The 22,090-nt window shown below is 43.5% G+C and overlaps 1 protein-coding gene across 5 annotated transcripts in view; it reads right to left on the reverse strand.

Annotated features, from left to right (window-relative positions):
- Positions 1-22,090, reverse strand: part of ipo11 (importin 11) — a 699,237-nt gene that overhangs the window by 226,042 nt on the left and 451,105 nt on the right. For all 5 annotated transcript variants that reach the window (XM_041187080.1, XM_041187063.1, XM_041187071.1 and 2 more), the window contains 2 exons: positions 8,012-8,107; positions 5,870-5,983 (listed from right to left, as the gene is read on the reverse strand). In XM_041187080.1, coding sequence (XP_041043014.1) covers positions 5,870-5,983; positions 8,012-8,107 — 210 coding nt within the window. The remainder of the gene's footprint in view (positions 1-5,869; positions 5,984-8,011; positions 8,108-22,090) is intronic.

Here is a 22,090-nt window from a genome sequence, read left to right on the forward strand (position 1 = left end):
TTTTGAAAGTCCATACATAACATTAACTTCACTGTCCTAATTAACCTTCTCCATAACTTCAAAGAAACTCAATCAAAGTTAGTCAAAAATGAATTCTCCCTCTGATTCCCATTGGCTTAAATTTTGCTAGGACTCCTCGATTATATACTGTTTGCTACATTAGTTGTTTAAATGTCTACCACCACCATCCACAATTGGATGTGGCAGAACTTCAGAGCTTTGATCTGATCCATTGGTTATGGGATCACTTAGCACACTGCATGCTGTTTCTTCTGTTTGGCATGCAAGTACTCCTGTGTTGTAGCTTCACCAGCTTGGTATTTAGTTTTCTAGATACGCTTGGTGCTGCTCCTGGCATGGTTAATCCATTGGTCTGAGGAGAATTGTAGAGTGAGGGATATGTTGGGCTATGAGGTTACAGATCGTGGTTGTTTACAATTCTACTGCTGCTCATAGCGCCTCATAGATGCCCTGCTTTGAGCTGCCAGGTCTGTTCTGAATCTATCTAATTTAAAACAGCACACAACACAATATTGCTTCGTCACTGCTGTGCAGGCGTCACTCCTACCAATATATATTGTCCCGGACAGATGCATCAGAGACAGGTAGATTTGTGCTGCTGAAAGCTGATGGACGCTGATGTTTCCCACCCAGAGTACATACTATGCCCTTGCCACGCTCAGTGCTTCTTCCAACTGGTGTCCAACATGGAGGAATACTGAAACATCAGCTGAGCAAGGTAGGTAGTAATCAGGAGGAGGTTTCCTTGCCCATGTTTGACCTGATGCCATGAGGCTTAATGGGGTCTGGAGTCAATATTGAGCATTCCCAGGGCAGGTCCCTCCTGACTATATACAACTGTGCTGCCACCTCTGGTGGATCTGTTCTGCCAGTGGACTAGGACACACCCAGGGATGGTGATTCAGGAGTCTGGAACACTGGTTGTAAGGTGTGACTGTAAGGTGAGTATGACTATGTCAAGGCTGTAGCTTGATTAGTCTCCCAATTTTGGCATAACCTCCCAAATGTTACTAAGGAAGGCTTTCAGGATCAACTGGGTAGCGTGCGTCTTTGTCGTTTCCAGTACCTAGGTCGATACCAGGTGGGTCTGTCCGATTTTAATCCTTTTCGGCTTTTTTGTAATTGTTTGATACAACTGATTGGCTTGCGAGGCCAGTTCAGAGACTGGCTAAGGGTGGCAGATTTCCTTCCTGGGAAGGAATAGAATTGGATTGTGCAGGTTTGGGAAACTAAGAGGCTGGCATCTGTGGATGAAAGTTCTCCAGAAAAGATGAGATGAGATCTTAGAAACATCATCATACATTCACAAGCAACTCAACTAGCCTATCCATATAAACGCCGCGGTTACAAAAGCAGGTCAGAGGCTGGAGAATTCTGGGGCAAGCATCACACCTCTTGACGCCCCAAAGCCTGTCCACCATCGACAAGGTACAAATCAGGAGTGTGATGGAATACTTTCCACTTGCATGGATAAGGGCAGCTCCAATAACACTCAAGAAGCTTGACACTACCCAGGACAAAGAAGCCTGCTTGATTGGCACCCCATCCACCACCTTAAACAGTCACCCCCTCCACACTGGTGTATAGTGGCAGCAGTGTGTACTATGTACAAGATGCACTACAGCAACTCACCAAGACTCCTTTGACAATACTTTCCACAGCCACGACTTCTACAATTTAGAAGAACAGGGCAGCAGTGCATCGGAACACCATCAGCTGCAAGGTTCCCTCTAAGTCACCATCCTGACTTAGAAATTTATCACCGTTCCTGGGTCAAAACCCTGGAACTGCCTTCCTAAAAGTACTGTGGGAATCTGCCATCCTTACACGGTCTGGCCTACATATGACTCCAGACCCACAACAACTAACTGCCCTTCGCCATGGCCTAGCAAGTCAAGGGCAATTAGGGATGGACAACAAACTATGCCAGCAATACCCACTTCCCATGAAAGAATAAAGAAAAAATATCTGTAATCATGGGCAGATCCAAAATATGAAAGGTGGAATTTCAGTAGGAACCTATGTGGAATAAGTAAGAGCCGGAGACAGTTGCTGAAGAAAGAGATGCAACTGTGAAAGTGAGTTTTGATAGTTACTTGGTCAAACACGTGTAAAGAAAACAGAAAGCAATGAAGACAAACACAGTAAAAGAGACAACAAGAATCCTATTGGAGAGAAGAACAAGGTGGTAGGTCCTAGAAGAGAAGTGGGAGTGAATTAAACAATGATGCTAAAGTAAAATACTGCAGGGAATCTGTAATAAGAGCAGAAAGTGCTGGAAATATTCAGCTGGTCAAGCAGCATTTTTAGAGAGAGAGATTTAATGCTCATGTGTGATGTTCTTCAGGTAGGGTGCTTGGTGTGCTTTTGGAATGTCATATGATTTAAGGTGGATCAATCCTGATTCTGACTGGTCCACAGAGTCACATGATTAGCAAGAGTCCTCTTACAAGTATACTAGCTTATTTAGTAGTGATATAAAATCATAGCACCCTTAGAAATGCTATTAACAGTTCGTAAATTTACCAAGTTGTGATTGGGCTAGATAGATGAGGAAGGTTACAGGTTCAATTTATGCTGCCTGCTGAGTTAGCTATCAGCTAGGATATTGGTAGAGGTATAAAGTTTCCCTCAGTCTCCTGGATTAGGAAAGGGAAACACAGCCATGCTCCCTATCATTATCCAGTGTTGCCTGCTAACATATGTATGTGGGTGTCATGCCCTCCATACCCAAATGGATTGCTGACATCCATCAACATTCTTATGAAATAATGACCATTCAGATGAAGGACCAGAGGATACCTGATCCTAGTAAAAGGACCTCAGGAGGGAGCCAACACCTTTGGAAGAGGGAGAATATTGGTAAATAAGGAAAACATACATCAATAATTCACAAGCATTTTGCAGGTTTAAGATTTTAAAGACCCATTTTTAGGGATTAACGTTATTAGACTCAAAGCAAAGCAAGGTTTAAATCAAACAGAATGTTGCTTAAGAAAAGCAGAGGATTAAATGTGTCTCTCTTATAACTAAAGTTAGCACAGACAAGCAAAAGGAAGTGGTATTTTTTAGTCAAAATAATTCTATCAGTAGATAGGCAAACAGTAAAATTATCTTTGTGATGCTTCAGAAAGACGATGAAGAAAAAGTTGCAATTAAAGTTACACTACAATGCTATCTGGTTATAATATACCTTTCTATGGATTATAACTTAAGTGTGAAATTGGAGGATCAAAGGGAAAACATATCAAAAAACACTAGCGGCACTTCATGCTTCCAATTCTAATTCTGCCTTAAAACCCCTTGTCTTGGTTTGTTCTCTTCTCACCTTGAATTATACAACATGGTGCACCTGGATCACTTAATTCCCTTTTATTTTGAAGTTACATTAAATGCAACTCTTTCACTGATATCTTTTAAAAATATCAATGTTAAGAATTTGGTAATCCACAAGCCAAACATTCCCAAAATATGGCCTTAATAATGAATTCTACTGTGAAGAAAAGAAAGACCTCAAAAAGAATGAAATCATCAAAGGTGTCCTAAAATGATTGCATATTCCTTCTATCTCTAGTACATTACATGGATTTGGAGTTCGATTGAAGCTATAAATATTCATAATTGCAGCAGCTATCAGTCTGCATTGTATGTCGCTGGACTCGAGGCCCAGAGTAATGCTCTAGGGACCTGCATTCAAATCCCACCAAGGCAGTTGGTGGAATTTGAATTCAATAAAAATCTGGAATTAAAAGTCTAATGATGATCATGAAACCATTGTTGGTTGTTGTAAAAACTCATCTGGTTCACTAATATCCTTAAGGGAAGAATATCTGGCTTCCTTATCTGGTCTGGCCTGTGTGGCGTCCTTATCTGGTCTGGCCTACATTTGACTCCAGAGCCAAAGCAATGTGGTTAGCTTTTAAATGCCCTTTGAACAAGGGCAATAAATGCTGGCCTAGCCAGCAATGTCCACATTCCATGAATGAATAAAAAAATTTTTAGAATGTGCAGATAGCGAGGTATGTCAGGATACCAAGTTTTATGCTGTCTACCAAATATTGTTGCATCCAACATCGAGATCAGTGACAAAGAAACTCTGTGCATGGCGGTTTAAATACATGTGCAGAATTCCAAATCCAGACAAAATTGTTAAGAACTCAGGTACTTAAAATGTGGCTTCATACCAGTCTAGAGTCATACTGCATAGCGTGTATGCTAAACCAATGGTGAGACAGCTTCCTGCAGAGGGTTTTACACCTCCCCATTTTAGTGCTTGCGGAAGTCAGATCACGCCCCAATGTGCTTTTGAAAAACCATGAAAATGTCAGTGTAATCGCATCTTAAATGAGTTTACTTTGTCAGGTGTGGTGTCAGAAATGGAAAAAAAAAACAAATATCATCATGTAAGAGTCACTGAGCAGAGGTTGCAGCAATTCAAGGGCTACCTCAACACCTTTTTTAGGACATTGAAGGTGGGCAATAAATGCAGACTTGCCAGTGTCACACATTCAGGGAGAAAAAATTTGCTCTTCTTCATGCATTTGATTGGTTTAGCTAGTACTTGTTATTTTTTTCTAGATGGCAAGCTGTGACTAGTGGGGAGCCACAGTTGGGCCCCAACTATTTACAATCTATATTAATGACTCGGATTCAGGGATAGAAGGTACTATCGCTAAATCTGCAGATGACACCAAAATAGGTGGGAAAGTAAGTTGCAATGAAGAAATAAGAAATTTACAAATGAATATGGACATAGGTGAATGGGCCAAAATTTGGCAGATGGAGTTTAATGTGGATAAGTGTGAGGTTATCCACTTTGGTCGGAAGAATTAAAAGGCGACTTGTTATTTAATTGGAGAGAAACTTCAGAATGCTTTAGTGCAGAGGGATCTGGGTGTCCTCATGCATGAATTGCTGAAAGCTAGTATGCAGGTACAGCAGGTAATAAGGAAGACAAATGGAACTTTGGCATTTATTGCTAAAGGAATAGAGTATAAAAATAGGGAAGTATTGTTGCAACTGTACAAGGCATTGGTGAGACCGCACCTGGAGTACTGTGCACAGTTTTGGTCCCCTTACTTGAGGAAGGATGTAGTTGCATTGGAGACAGTTCTGAGGAGGTTTACTAGATTGATTCCAGTGATATGGGGCTTGTCTTATGAGGAGAGGTTGAGCAGTTTAGGCCTATACTCGCTAGAGTTTAGAAGGATGAGAGGAGATCTAATTGAGATATATCAGATCCTAAAGGGGATAGACAAAGTAGGCGTGGAGTGGATGTTTCCCCTTGTGGGGCATTCTAGAACGAGAAGCCACGGTTTTCAGATAGGGGGTGGTAGACTAAAATCAGAGATGAGGAGGAATCTGTGGAATTCACTACCTCAGAGTGCAGTGGATGCCGGGATGCTGAATAAATTTAAGGGGGAGATAGACAGATTTTTAATTAGTAATGGGTTGAAAGGTTATGGGGAGAGGGCGGGAAATTGGAGTTGAAGCTGAAATGAGATCAGCTATGATTGCATTGAATGGCGGGGCAGGCTCGAGGGGCTGAGTTGACTACTCCTGCTCCTAGTTCTTATATTGCAGTCAATTTAATTGCTTGCAATAATACCTAAGAATTCAGTTGTCCATCTTTGCTATACTACTTTTCGTTACCTTCTGGGTAACTATCAATTTTCAAATCCAATACAGATATTTGCTCTCATTGATGATGGGCAAGAACACCTCAATCAAGCTAAGCGCTACATTTGAGGAAGAAGTAAATTTTGTGACAAGCTCATGGGCCTCAGTAAGCAGGTATCAATATTGAAGGGGCTGACACGTTTCAAGTATTGCACTTGTTAGCACTCACCTCCTGGTTGAGTTCTATTGCAATCTGGCTCAGAAGGGAAGAGAAGAATCCTGCATTTTGCAATAGTACCCGTCCTGCGATACCTAGGTATGTTGACATTACCACTGGATATCTCTGAAGTACAAGGAAACAATGCAATTAAAATATGTTTTTTTTTAAAAGTAGCATTATATATTTTTTACTTTGTAAAGTATGTCTCATTTATGTTCTCAAAAATGTGCTGCAAAATAAGTTTTGAAGGCTTCCTTTCCATGTTGTATTGGAGGGAAAAAAGGCAGGCAATTTCAAATTGTGCAAACCAAACAAACAGCTCAATTTTCTCGAAGTGGTGTGCTTTGCACGTTCCCTGCTTGACTTATGCAAGCCATCTTATATGGCTTTACTTAAAATGCTAACCTCTGTGAAATATACTCTGACCACATTGTAAGTGATTCCACAAGAAATTTCAGCATCTCTCATTTGGGTTCCCAAGTCAAGTGTCAATAGCAAGAGCTAACTTTGCTATTCACGATAGATATAAATGACTTGGGTGAGGAAACCAAATGCAATATTTCCAAGTTTGCTGACACAAAACTGGGCAGGGTTGTGAGTTGTGAGGAGGATGCAAGGAGGCTTCAGGGCAATTTAGACAAGCTGTGTGTGTGGGCAAACACCTGGCAGATGCAGTACAATGTGGATAAATGTGAAGTCATACACTTCAGTGTAAAAAACAGAAAGGCAGAGTATTATTTAAATGGTATTGGGAAATGTGGATGTACAAAGGGACCTGGGTGTTCTTGTACACCAGTCAATCAAAGTAAACAGGCAGGTGCAGCAAGCAATTAGGAAGGCAAATGGTACGCTGGCCTTCACTGCAAGAGGATTTGAGTTCAGAAGTAGGGATGTCTTACTGCAGTTATGCAGGGCCTTGGTGAGACCACACCTAGAGTATTGTGTGCAGTTTTAGTCTCCCTACCTAAGAAAGGATATACTTGCCATAGAGAGATTGCAGCAAAGGTTCACTAGGCTGATACCGGACATGGCAGGACTGTCCTACGAGGAGAGATAGATTCGACTGGGCCTGTAATCACCTGAGTTTAGAAGAATGAGAGGGGATCTGATTGAAACGTATAAAATTCTAACAGGGCTAGACGGACTGGATGCAAGCAGGATGTTTCTCCTGGTTGGGGAGTCTAGGGTCAGGGGCCACAGCGTCAGGAGATGAGGCAGGCCATTTAGGACTGAGATGAGGAAAGATTTCTTCACTCAGAGGGTGGTCAACCTGTGGAATTCTCTACCACAGAAGGCTGTGGAGGCCGGGTCACTGAATATATTCAAGAAAGAAACTGATAATTTTTTGGATATTAGGGCATCAAAGGGTATGGAGAGAAAGCAGGAATATGGCATCAAGATAGTGGATCAGTCATGATCATGTTGAATGGCGGAACAGGCTCGAAGGGCCGAATGGCCTACTCCTGCTACTAGTTTCTATGTAACTACTCAAAATACCCTAGTTAAGCTACTTCATTATAACCTGTAATATAGTACAATGCAAGAAACATGCAAATGTTATGAACTCAAAACAACTTGTTTTTTTATAACAACGGCTCTTACCTTCAGAGAACAAGTCAACTTACCAGAGTACATGAAATCAGAATTTCGAAATTCTGATTTTAAGAGGGAGTCAAACAAACTAACAGTAACCATGTCTTAAACAGTTGATACAAAACTCAAAACACTGTTAAAAAAAAAAATTCCCAATGGTGAATTCTAACAAGTACTAGATGTAAGTTATGGCCTCTTAATAGAGATATAAACACATTAGCAGTATTCATGTGATATGCAATGCAAAGCCCTCTAAAACAGTGATTCTTTAGTATGAAGATATATTGCCCTTTCCCAGTTTTTGAAGCCTCCACATCATGACGGTAATAACCACCTTCAGAAATTATTACCCCGAGTGTTTCTATAATTACTGCAAGAATTTCATTAAGCTGCTCAGTAATAATAATTCTGGAGATTAACACAACCACATTCAAAGATTTCTCTTACAAAATGTGTGCACATTTATTCTGCATTTGCTTTGTCTAACATTATATTTCTACAAAATTGTTCAAGACTATGTGAATGCATCATACATGAATCAAACTTCTAAATACCTACCTCTCCATCCACGATTCCTTTAAGGACCGATGGAAGAAGTGGTTGAAACATCTGAGGCCCTAGTATAGGGTTCACTTTTAGGACATTTTCTACAACCTGTAAAAATAAAGGCTTTATTAACTACTCAAATAGTTAAAAGAACTTTGAAACATTAGTTTCAGCTGTTGAGTAAAATTCTTCAAATTAAAGGCAGTTGTAATTTATTGAAAACACTTTGATAAGGATTTTGATTAGAATTTCATGAACATTACCATGTACATTAGATGTAAAGCAATGCATAGAAACAAGCACCAGAATTTTCATCCTTGATTAATAACCTAATACACTGGCCAGTCTTTATTTGTAAATCTGGGTAGTGTTTGCACAATAAATCAATGGCAACTGAAAATAGGCTGTACAAATGTTCATGTCTCAAGTTACATGTAACAATTCCAAAATGAACCAATGCAACAAAATAACTTCACACTCATCAGGTACTTGTTGTGTTTTCTTTTGGATGCATTTAGAATTAATTTTATGTATATTTACTTGATTTAAATCCATCCCAGAATATAAACTCATTTTTTTCCAGCCATAAGTTCTAAATGAAATTTGCAGCTTCAATTAAGTACTCAGTGGATACATTCTGCCCACCAAAGTTATTCCTCGTTTGCTTTGTTGGCTATATTTGCATAAGTAAAATTAATACTTGCAGTTTCCTTTAAATTCAAAAACTCACCTATCATTACAAAAGAAAATCTAAGCTCATCTGTTAATCTGTTCCCTCCCTTCATATGTCTTGTGTTACAAATGCATGATTTTATAAGGTGGTTATATTTTAAACTGACTCTTTTAATATCCTGGCATGATAAACACAGTGAACTCTGCTTGAAGAGAGGCCCATGTGTTTTGATTGCCATGAGGGTCAGGTGCCCAGTTCGAAACCCATAGAAAACAGTTTTCACACCTTGACGTGCCTTGACAAAGGAGGGGAGGGTGCGGGTAAGCTGGTCTTGATGGACATAGACTCAGACAGACAGAGAAGCCTGGAGAAAAAGACAGTTTTTGCGTTAACCACCAAGCACCATGTTGGTGAGAATGCATTCAATATTTGAGGAATCAAGACCTGGAGCAATATAAAGACCAAAGAGTCGCCATAGGGTGCCCTGCTGCTGAAAGTCTGTTTGATGGTACTCAGGGGATAAGTGAAGGAACTTTTAAAAGGACAGTAGGAGACTTACCATGGTGTGGGAGGGAGAAGGGATCTCATTGGAAAGCCGGGAGGAGAATGGTAAGGCTACCTAACTGCTGAAAGTGTGGCGTAACATATAAACGTGGCTTGGGATTTTTTGTTGTGTTAGTGAGTTAGTGGGGGAAAAGTTCCTTTTCTGTGGTTTATTAGCTGCCTACTAAATAATGCGTAGTCAATATAAATTTGAGCTTGTATGTTACAGTAAAAGTCTCAAAACAAGAAATCTTGTGTGATTATTTCCGGTTGCTGAGCAATTCATACTCAAAGTTCTCGGTCTCTACAGGGATTGTAACACTTAATGTAGAGGGATTATTGTATACACATACTTCATAGGGTCAATTCTGTAAGATTAACTTCAATTAGATGAAGCATGTAAATCTTTAACTTTGTGGCTTACGGTATAACTGTTATACAACTAAATAAACTGGAATATTACTACACGTTGATCCGGATAGCACTAGTGAAGTCAATTATATGTTTGTAGTTGAAAACTACAATCTTACGACTTAATTTCATCAACTATATATATAAAATGTCCAGCAGTCAAATGAAACACACAAATTATCTTACTATCTTTGTATTTTGCAGGCATTTTCTAAGAAATTTAAGGGGATAATATCAATGACATTTTACACCTGCAGAAATACATTCAATCAGCCTCAAATCTATATTTATATTAATGATAAACCCTCTTGAATCTATAAGGGAATTTTCTATCAAATATCCTTCATTCTGTCATTTTACTATTGAAATATAATATGCCAATTTCAAGCTTATTTTTTCAAAATAATTTTCTTTGCATTTAGTTGTTTCACAGGAGACAGCTCAACCTAGTTGAGTTCACATGGACCAAGTTATGACTTTGATGGTTCAGACTGAACAGTGACACTTGTTAGAGGCCTTGACATCAATGACTTATGAAAAGGACATAACAGCACAAGAGATATGAGGTGAAGTCGGCCTTATGGCCTGTCATGAAGCTATTAACGTATATAATATTTTGAATTTTTTTTTTAAATAGAGGTTTAGTCTGTGGGTATGTCTTAATTGGATTAAAGCCAGCTAGTCTGGGTGCTTTGATGTGTACTAGTTTTTATATGGAAGAGAGATAGCATGCATTTGTATTTTTTGAATACAGCATTCAAGAAGTGCGGCGAAAACTTGAAGCCTATTTATCTATCAAGCCATATGTTTATATTATCAACAAAATTGGTAGTATGAAATGGGTTTTATTGTTAGAAAAGTTTTTGTTTTTATTTTTAGTTCAGAGGTTGTTGATTCAATGATTCAATCTATTCTGCCTATCTTTTTAAAATGCTGCACACCCTGTATAATTTTGTTCCCAACCTTGGTCACCTTGCAACCATGTCTCTGTAATGGCAATTAGGTCAAACCCATCTGTCTCCATTCATACTATTTCTATGTCTATCTTTCTATAAACGTTTCATGCATTCAGATGAAGAGTGTTCATTGTCCTTTGCCGCAGTTCTTTGCATGGACCTTATTCACTGATGCATTCCCTCCCTGTCCCTCTCTACTCAAATTGTTACATTGCTCTATTGCCTCCACGTTTCTCCTCAAATTTCTAAGTTTGCCTTCACCTGACCCCTTCCCCCAGAACCCTTACATTTTTAGTTTCAAGCCCCATCCATATCCCTAGTTGCTTGATTTTTAAAAATTCAGTCATGGGATGTGGGCGTCATTGGCTAGGCCACAATTTATTGTCCATCCTTAATTGCCCTTGAGAAGGTGGTGGTGAGTTGCCTTCTTGAGCCACTGCAGTCCATCTGGTGTAGGTACACCCACAGTGCTATTAGGGAGGGAGTTCCAGTGTTTTGACCCAGCAACAGTGAAGGAACAGCGATATATTTCCAACTCAGGGTGATAAGTGACTTGGAGGGAAACTTGCAGGTGGTAGTGTTCGTATATATCTGCTGCCCTTGTCCTTCGGGGGTTTGGAAGGTGCTGTCGAAGGAGCCTTGGTGAGTTCCGGATTCTCCTGGATGCTGATCCCAAACTGGTTTAAGAGCAGCCCATCCCAATGAAAAAGCTCTTCCTTTCCCAGATACTGGTGCCAGTGTCCAACTCTTCTTCACTTTGAGCTACGCATTTAATTCTCTAATCTTTTGAACCTGTGCTAATTTGCACATGGCCCAGGTGGCAATCCTGATATCATTGAGGTCTGCTAATGAATTTACAACCCAGTTACTCAAGCCCCCTCTGCAGAACCTCATTCTTAGTTCTGCCTATGTCATTGGTTCCCACATGGACCATGACAACTGAATCATCCCCATCCCACTCCAGGTTCCAAGATGAGGCACTTTGGCCATAAGTTATGCTATTTTGAATACGACTAATAGTGTGCCAATGGGGCTTGCCCAATGTCGCTTGCACAACAAGTGCTCATGACAAAAGGAGGGCAGACCTTAAACATTTTGCCCAGGCAAATTAAAGAGATGATATTAGAGGAAATCTGTCCACATTCTCATGCCTTCTTGATACCCGAGTTCCTGAATGAATTTGGTTACAGGCTAGATGCAACTCCAGGATATTCAGACATTGAATGCCTCTGCAACATCCACCCCACCCCACTGCTTATTTTGAAACAAGGGTACTTCTGTCTACCAAACACGTATCATCTGAGTTCTGTAGGAGGGACACTGTCAAACCAGATACCACTTTAGTCAGGAAAGAGAGTTACTCTTGGGAACCCAAGTTCTTCTCCACCATTTAAAGGCTTTAGTCAGGGCTGATAGGAACATAGGACTTAGGAGCAAGAGTAAGCTTTTAGTCAGGAGGGAGTTCTCAACATCGACTCAGGACACCAGGAAGACTCATGGCATCAGGTCAAACATGGGAAAGGAAACCTCCTGATTACCCCCAACCACACCCTCCTCCTCTATTGACGAATCAGAGCTCCTCCATATTGAACACCGCTTGGAGGAAGCACTGAGGGTGGCTAGCGCACAGAATATACTTTGGGTGGGGACTTCAACATTCATCACCAAGAGTGGCTCAGTAGTGCCACGACTGTCCACTGACCGAGCTGGCCAAGTCCTATAGGACATAGCTGCTAGACTGAGACTGCGCCAGGTGGAGAGGAAACAGACAAGAGAGAAAAACCTATTTGATCTCGTCCTCGCCAGTCTACCTGTTGCAGATGCATCTGTCCATGACAGTATTGGTGGGAGTGACCACCATTCAGTCCTTGTGGAGACTAAGTCCCACCTTCACATTGAGGATACCCTCCATCGTGTTGTGTGGCAAATGGAATGGATTTTGGACGGATCTAGTAACTCAAAATTGAGCATTCATAAGGCGTTGTGGGCCATCACCAACAGCAGAATTGTATTCAACCACAATCCGTAACCTAATGGCCCGACATATCCCCCACTGTACCATTACCATCAAACCAGGGATCAACACTGGTTCAACGAAGAGTGCAGGAGGGGCATGCCAGAGACAGCACCAGGCATAACTAAAAATGAGGTATCAATTTGGTGAAGCTATAACACAGGACTATTCGCATGCCAAACAGCAAAAGCAGCATGCGATAGACAGAGCTAAGTGATCCCACAACCAATGGATCAGATTTAAGCTCTGCAGTCCTGCCACATTCGGTCGTGAATGGTAGTGGACAATTAAACATCTTACTGGAGGAGGAGGCTCCACAAATATCCCCATCCTCAATGACAGGGGAGCCCAACACAGTGCAAAGGACAAGACTGGAACAACATTCAGTCAGAAGTGCCAAGGAGATCATCTATCATGGCTTCCACCCGAGGTCCCCAGCATTACAGATGACAGTCTTCAGCCAATTGATACAGCCCACGTGATAAGGAGAAACTGTTGAAGCCACTGGATACTGCAAAGGCTATGGGCCCTGACAACATTTCTGCAATGGTACTCAAGGTTGTGCCCAGAACTAGCACAACTGTAGCAGTACAGCTACAATACTGGCATCTACCCAGCTATGTGGAAAACTGCCCAGGGATGTCCTGTCCACCAACAGCACAACAAATCTAACCTGGCCAATTACTGCCCTATCAGTCTACTCTCGATCACCAGCAAAGCGATGGAAGGGGTTGTCGACAGTGCTATCAGGCAGCACTTACTCAGCAATAACCTGCTGACTGACACTCAGTTTGGGTTCCATCAGACCCATTCAGCTTCTGACCTCACTACAGCCTTGGTTCAAACTTGGACAAAAGAGCTTAAGTCAAGAGGTGAGGCGAAAGTGACTATCCTTGACATCAAAGCAGTATTTGACAAAGTGTGGCATTAGGGAGCCCTAGGAAAACTGAAGTCAATGAGAATCAGGAGGAAAACTTTCCACTGGTTGGAGTCAGATCTAGCACAAGGAAGATGGTTGTGGTCGTTACAGGTCAATTATCTCAGCCCCAGGACATCACTGCAGGAGCTCCTCAGATTAGTATCCATGGGCTAACCATCATCAGTTGCTTCATCATAAGGTCTGAAGTGCGGACATTTGCTGATGGTTGCACAATGTTCAGCACTATTCGCGACTCCGCAGATACTGGAGCAATGCATGTCCATATGAAGCAAGACCTGGACAACATTCAGGCTTAGGCTGATAAGCGGCAAGTAGCATTCAAGGTGCACAAATGCCAGGCAATGACCATCTCCAACAAGAGAGATTCCAACCATCTCCCCATGGCATTCAATGGCATTACCATTGCTGAATCTCCACTATTAACATCCTGGGGGTTACCATTGACCAGAAACTGAACTGGACCTGCCACATAAATACTATGGCTACAAGAGCAGGTCAGAGGCTGGGAATTCTGTGGAGAATAACTCACCTCCTGACTCTCCAAATCCTGTCCACCATCTACAGGCAAAAGTCAGGAGTGTGATGGAATACTCCCCAGTTGCCTGAATGAATGCAGCTCCAAAAACACTTAAGAAGCTCTTCACCATCTAGGACAAAGCAGCCCACTTGATTGGGACCCCATCCACCATCTTCAACATCTATTCTCTGCGGTACCAACGCACAGTGGCCGCAGTGTGTATGGCCCACATGATGCGCTGCAGGAACTCACAAAGCCTCCTTCAACAGTACCTTCCAAGCCTGCGACCTCTACCGCCTGAAAGGAGAGGGGCAACAGGTGCATGAGAACACTGCAAGTTCTCCTTCAAGCCACATACCATCCTCAATTGGAACTATATGACTATTCCTTCACTACTGCTTTGTCAAAATGCTGGAACTCCCTAACAGCGCCGTGGGCATGCCGACACCACATAGCCTGCAGTTCAAGAAGGCAGCTCATCACCACCTTCTGAAGGGCAATTAGGAATGAGGAAATAAAAAATGCTGATGTAGCCAGCAATGCCCATGGCCTGTGAAGGAATAAAAAAAACTCGCCCTTCGAGCTTGATTCGCCATTCAATAAGATCATGGCTAATCTGGTCATGGTCTCACCTTCACTTTGCCGTCTGCCCCCCATAACCCTCGGCTCCCTCACCTATCAAAAATCTGTTGAATTCTGCCTTGAATAAATTCAATGACCCAGCCTCCACATCTTTCTGGGGAAGAGAATTCCACATTGTAACCACACAAAGAGAGAAAAAATTTCTCCTCATCTTAAACAGCAGACCCCTTATTCTTAAACTGTGCCCCCTACTTCTAGTCTCTCCCACAAGTGGAAACATTCTCCTGCTATCTACCCCACCAAGTCCCCTCAGGATCTTATATGTTTCAATAAGATCGCCTCTCATTCTTCTAAACTCCAATGGGTATCGGCCCAACCTGTTCAACCTTTCTTCATAAGCTAAGTCTCACTCACTCATCTAGACATAAGCTCCTCCTCTCAGGAATGAGTTGAGTGAACCTTCTCTGAACTGATTCTAATGCAATTATATCTTATTTCAAATAGGAGACCAAAGCTGTACTCAGTATTCCAATTGTAGTCTCACAAAGGTCCTGTGAAGCTGCAGTAAAACTTCTCTACTTTTACATTCCATTACCTTTGCAATAAATGCTAACATTCCATTTGCCTTCCTAATCACTTCCTGTACCTGCATAAAAACTTTTTGTGATTCAGGCACCAGGATACCCAGATCCTCCTGTACCACCAAGTTCTGCAATCTCTCTCCATTTAAATGCTGCTTTTCAATTCGTTATGCCAAAGTGGACAAGTTCACATTTGCCCACATTATAATCCATCTTTTGCCCACTCACTTAACCTGTCTACATCCCTTTGCAGGCTCTCTACCACCTCTTGACAAATTACTTTCCTACCTATCTTGGTGTCATTGGCAAATTTAGCTATCAAACATTCGGCCCCTTCACCAAAGTCATGAGTTGTCACAACCTGGTCGAGTGCAACTGTAACAACACTCAAGATACTCAACATCATCCAGGATAATGACTTGGCTTGATCAGCATAAAGGTCACTGAACTCATTATCCACTGCCTCCAATAAGAGTGCAGAAGCAAATCGGCAACTCACCCAATACCACCTATCCCTGCAACCTCTGCTATCAAGGAGGGAAGCAGCAGCAATCTTGTGGGAACACCAACTCCAAGTCACTCACTCATCGAGACTTGGGTATACATTTAAAGTGCTCATTATCATTGGGTCCAATATTCTGGAATTGCCTACCCAGACACCATTGTGGCAGCATCATCTGAAGGACAGCAGTGGTGTCAGAACCACCACCAGAACCTGCTTGGGCGTCTGAGGATAGACAATAAATGCAGCCTTGCCAGTGTCAACTACATCGTGAGAACAAACAAATTAAGAAAAATGTTGATGTATGACAGGGAAGCATCAAGGTCGCTGCATCAAAATATTGGTAACCGTGTTTTGCACATTGATAATGGAAATTTTCAATCTTTCTGTGATTACAATAGAATTTAATGCTTTCCTCTAGATCCTTATGAAAAGAAATCTGGCACTGATGATACTTTTTCACCTGAACAGTTGCATTGCACTTATAATGTGCAGCTAATAACTGACCACAGTTACCTTCATTCCTCAACATTTTACTCTCCAATTTTCCCAGTGTTGCTTGCTTTCCTAAAAGCATCCCTTAGGAAGTAAAAGCACAGGTGCACACAGATATCTTATTCAAGTAGCCGTTACTCATAGGACAGCCGTGACAACAAGCTTCAACAGCATAATCAACCACGGGAGGCTTTACAGTCAAGCCTGATCTTATCCTCACAATATGAATACATATGCACTCCCACCAGGCAGTACTGAATAGTGAATATGCTAGAGTAGAAATATGTTAAAGGCACTATAGTTATTCTTGTTGATCAGGAACAGAAGCCTTGTTTGATATCCCTGACAAATCCTACGTTGTTCCAAGCTCAAATTGTTTCACCGATTTGCATGTCTAATCTCCTCACTAGATAAACTAAACAAACCATGAGGAGAGACTTCACTTCTGTTCATTCTGCTGCCTTGGAAATCAAGCTCTGCTGAAGCAGCATAATAGGGCAACTCTCTCCATTTCATGTATCACACAAAGCCAAACTGCTTTAATGTTGTTGGCCTCAGTTATGAACCAATTTAAACCCTTTGAACCTTTGCAGCAAATCCACACACAGTGCATGTCCTGGCACTCCTTGGCTGATGATTTTGTAACAAGAAATACCTCTCAACATCTATCCCAGTTCTATGTCTATAATTTATGCTATCCCTTGGTCTTCTCGAACTTATTTAAGTCATATAGCCTATCCATATATACAAAATCTATTCATTTTGTTATCTGGAAGACCTCAATTCTGGAAATTATGTAAAATCAAAAGCAGCACAAACAGTTTCTATGAATGTCATTCACTGGTGCAGAATCATTCTTTTGGATGTCAATTTCAACTGAACTTGATACGATGTTTCCAAGGAGATGCAACAAGGTAACAAATAAAGTACAAGCAAAATACTGAGGATGCTGGAAATCTGAAACAAAAACAAAAATAACTGAAAATACTAAGCAGGTCTGACAGCATCTACAGAGAGGAATACAGTTAACGTTTTGAGTCCATATGACTCTTCATCTTCTAAGGGAATATAGAAATTAGGTGAAATATAAGCTGGCTGAGGGGGGTGGGACAGGTAGAGCTGGATAGAGGGCCAGTAATAGGTGGAGGCAAAGAAGAGATTGCCAAAGATGTCTCAGACAAAAGGACAAAGGGGTGTTGACGATGGTGATATTATCTAAGGAATGTGCTAATGGTGACAAAAAGGATAAAATAAAGTACTTTGATCAGTAGTAGATCATTGGTGGCTTTGTAAATCAAAAATTGATGAAGCAAAAATGACATCAAACTGCAGAAAGTTTGTTTCCTCGTAGAATAGACAGCTACAATTGTGCTAAGATTGTGCGAACAAACTGCTAATATCAGAAAGAAGGGCTGAGGTTCAAAGATCGCCCTAATCAAGATGGCTTTTTTTTTGCAAAAATATACTTTATTCATAAAATATCTTCAACAACATTTCAAACCATTTCAAAATCACCATCACAAAAATACAATCAGGTTCAACTTTTACAACGTGTATCAAGAAATACATCAATACAATAAATGAATATTACAATCATTTGCAGCACATTCATTTTGAGCTGTACAGCCCGAGGGGATTTAAACAGTTCCCAGTCCCTCGGTGCACTGTGGAAGGAAGGTCTTAGGCAGCGACCCTTCCCCATTGCGGCTTTGCGGCAGCTGCCCCAAGCTTTAGTGCGTCCCTCAGCACATAGTCCTGGACTTTGCCAGTCTGCAACACTCGGTTGGGGACAACGCTTTGCACTGGAAGACCAATAAGTTTCGGGCAGGCCAAAGAGCGTCTTTCACTGAGTTGATGATCCTCCAGCTGTAGTTGATGTTTGTCTCGGGGTGTGTCCCTGGGAACAGCCCGTAGAGCACAGAGTCCTGTGTCACGGAACTGCTCGGGATGAACCTCGACAGAAACCACTGCATCTCTCTCCAGACCTTCTTTGCAAAGGCACAATCCACAAGGAGGTGACAACGGTCTCTTCCCCACCACAGCCAGCTTGAGGGCAACGTGCCGAGGAAGGATCTGACGGGGAGGGCCTTTCTCACTACCAGCCAAGCTACGTCTTCGTGCTTGTTGGAAAATTCTGGGGATGAGGCATTATGCCAAATGATTTTTGACGGTCTGCTCGGGGAACCATCCCACTGGATCCACCCTCTCCTTTTCCCTCAGGGCCTCTAAGACGTTACGTGCTGACGACTGCCTGATGGACTTGTGGTCAAAGGTGTTTCTCTGCATAAATTTTTCCACGAGGGACAGGTGGTATGGCATGGTCCAACTACTTGGAGCGTTCCGTGGCAGCGTGGCCAGACCCATCCTTCGCGAGACTGGGGACAGTTAGAACCTCAGAACGTAGTGACACTTGGTGTTTGCACACTGAGGGTCTACGCACCGCTTGATGCAGCCACACACAAAGATGGCCATCAGTATGAGGGCGATGTTGGGCACGTTTTCCCCCCCTTTATTTAGAGGCTTGTACATCGCGTCCCTGCGGACACGATCCATTTTCAACCTCCAGATAAAGCGGAAGATGGCTCGGGTGATTGCCACCACACAGAAGTGTGGAATGGGCCAGTACAGCAACAGCGAGAGTGCGTTACACCTGATGACCAGGTTCTTACCCACAATGGAGAGGGAGCGTCGCTCCCACATGCCCAGTTTCCTTTTCACCATAGACACTCGCTCATTCCAGTTTCCAACGCATGCCCTGGTCCCTCCGAACCATATCCCCAGCACCTTCAGGCCGTCAGCCCTGACAGTGAAGGGGACAAAGGATCAGTCAGCCCAGTTCCCGAAGAACATGGCCTCGCTCCTCCTGCAATTTACTTTGGCTCCCGAGGCCAGTTCAAACTGGTCGCAGATGTGGATAAGTCTGTGCACCGACAGCGGATCCGAGCAGAAGATGGCGACATCGTCCATGTACAGGGAGGCTTTGATCTGAGTGCCTCCACTGCCTGAGGTCGCCACTCCTCTTATGCCTGGATCCTTCCTGATGGACTCAGCAAAGGGTTCTTATGCAACACACGGAAAGAACAGGCGAGAGAGGACAGCTCTGCCTGACTCCAGATTTAATCGGAAAGCTATCTGATTCCCACCCATTGATTGAGACTGCGCTACTGATGTTAGTGTAGATTAGTTGGATCCAATTGCTAATTCCCTCCCTAAACCCCATTTTGGAGAGCACATCCATCATGCAGGTGTGCGATATTCTGTCAAAGGCCTTCTCCTGCTCTAGGCTGATGGGGCAGGTATCCACACCCCTGTCCTGTACATAGGCAATCGTATCCCTGAGCAGCGCGAGGCTGTCCGAGATCTTCCTGCCCGGCACAGTGCAGGTCTGGTCAAGGTGGATCAAATTTGACCTGAATGGCGATGACCTTGGATAGAATCTTATAGTCCACATTCAACAGTGAAATGGGTCGCCAATTTCTAATTTCCTCCCTTTCCCCCTTGTGCTTGTAGATGAGGGTGATGATGCCTTTCCTCATGGATTCTGACATACTGCCGGCCAGAAGAATACTCTCGTACACTTCCAGCAGATCTGGGTCGATCCAGTCCCACAGAGCCGAATACAACTCCGCCGGCAAGCCGTCGCTTTCAGGAGTTTTACTCTTCTCGAAAGACTCAAGGGCCTTAGTCAGTTCGTCAGGAGTTAGCGGTTTGTCCAGGCTCTCCCGTGTACTGTCGTCTAAGACCTCCGTGATAGAGGACAGGAAGGACTGGGAGGCCATGCTGTCTGTGGGCTTCACGTCATACAATCCGGCATAAAAGGATTCTCAAAATGTCAGACTGTGATGACTTTACTGAGCCGTCTTTTTCCTTCAGGCTGCTGATCACAGAGCTCTCTCTGTATACCTTTTGGAAGAGGAAACGTGAGCACGTCTCATCCTGCTCCACGAAGCGGATTCTGGACCGGAAGATGATCTTGGAGGCCTCCGAGGCAAAGAACGAGGCTTGCTGGCTCTTCACCTCTTGGAGTTCCTCCTTGACATCGACACCCATCAACTGCAGCCGGAGCAGATTCTGCATGTTTTTCTGGAGTCGGGACATTTTCCTCTGTTCCTTTCTAGCTTTCTGGGTGCCTTTGAAGATGAAAAACCTCTTGATGTTTCCCTTGATCGCTTCCCACCAATGTGTCAGGGACTCAAAGAGGGGTTTCACGGTTCTCCAACCTTTGTAATCCCTCTTGAGCTCCTCAATGTTCTCTGGGGTCAGCAGTTGCATGTTTAGCTTCCATACCCCCTGCCAACCCTCTGGTCCTTCTCCAAGTGGTAGTCAGCCAGTAGGAGGCAGTGGTCAGAGAAAAACACCGGCTTGACGTCAGTGGATCTGACTGCGAATGCACAGGACACAAACAGGAAGCCTATCCTGGAATGGATGGACCCGTCTGGCCATGATGAGGTGTATCTACGCTGCGCTCTGTCTGCAGGGTTGCTGAAGGCGTCGTGCAGCTTGGCATCCTTAACTGTTTCCATCAGGGATCTGGATGTAGCGTCCAATCTGCTGTCGGCCCTGCTGGATCGTCCAGCCGCATCGATGATACAGTTGAAATCACCGCCCATCCAGAATGACCGGCCTGAAGGTCGCCAGCAGCAGTGGGAACTACTGAAAAACCTCCAGCTGCTCGGCCCCTTGTGACGGGGCGTACACATTAATTAACCGAAGTGGAGCATTCTTGTACATTACGTCTGCTACGAGGAGGCGCCCGCCCACCATCTCCTTAACCTGGGATACGGTGAAGTTGCCTCCCCACAGCAGAATACCCAGGCTGGAGGAACGAGAGTCGTTTCCGCCCGACATGATCGATGGCCCGTGGGACCACCATCGTGACCATTGCCTGTAGGAGCTGAGGTGCAGTACCGCACACTCCTGCAGAAACAACAGGTCAGCTTTGACCTTGGCAAGGTAGTCCAAGGTCACAACACATCGTGTAGTAGATTTAATGCTATGCACATTCATGGATACAATCTTTAAACCCATTTTAAAGCATTTATTCTCTTACCAAACTTGTTGTCTCTGAGAGTCCCAGACCTTTAGTCTGCTCCTTCATACCCGTAGAGTGTGCTCAAATTGCCTCACTTTGGATGGGCTGAGGAAACTGTCCTGAAACTCCCCATTGGCAGTGTTCTGCTCGGGTGGCATCTGGGGGTCCGTGCAGAGAGCGGGGTTTGAAATGACCTTTGTTGGAGAAGCTTCTCCAATCCTCTCACCCTCTGGAGTGTTGCTGCTCCCGGCTTCCCGGAGCTGGGGTGCACTGAGCATCTCACTGCTCCCAGATTCCTGGGGCTGTGGTGCGCTGGCCTCTTTGGGTTGTAGGCAAAGTTGGGGTGCGCTGGTCTCCTCATTGTCTCCAATGTTCTGGAGCTCGGGTGTCTCGTCCCCCAACTCCCTAGAGCTTTGCCACTTCTTCAGTCGGTGCCGCCCTGGCCCTTCTTCGTCTGAAGAGCTGCTGCCCTTGTCATCCGTGTCGGATGGGAGACGCCTCTTGCCACTTGTCTGGGAAATGGCTTGGTTCCTTCTTAGCCCCTTCTTCCTTTTGGCTCTCTTCACCTTCTGCCACTCCCCCTGCTGCTTTTCCACTGCTGCCTCCTCCTACTCCATTGATTCGCTCTCCTGAGGAGTGGGAGGTTCAGGGGGCAGTGCTGCTGATTGGCTGTCTGTTGCCTCAATCTTTTCCCCCACCTTATCTCTCTCTGTGTCCTCCTTTGTCCCGTTGTTCTCCCTGGGGGCCTTGGTGGTTGGAGTGACACGAAGCATTTCTTCTGCTTCCCCCTCATTGACTTTGGCTGCCTGTGCATAAGTATGGCAACATTTGGGGCAGGTCCTGTA

This window comes from Carcharodon carcharias, chromosome 1 (assembly GCF_017639515.1).
Source record: "Carcharodon carcharias isolate sCarCar2 chromosome 1, sCarCar2.pri, whole genome shotgun sequence".
Lineage (NCBI taxonomy): Eukaryota > Metazoa > Chordata > Chondrichthyes > Lamniformes > Lamnidae > Carcharodon > Carcharodon carcharias.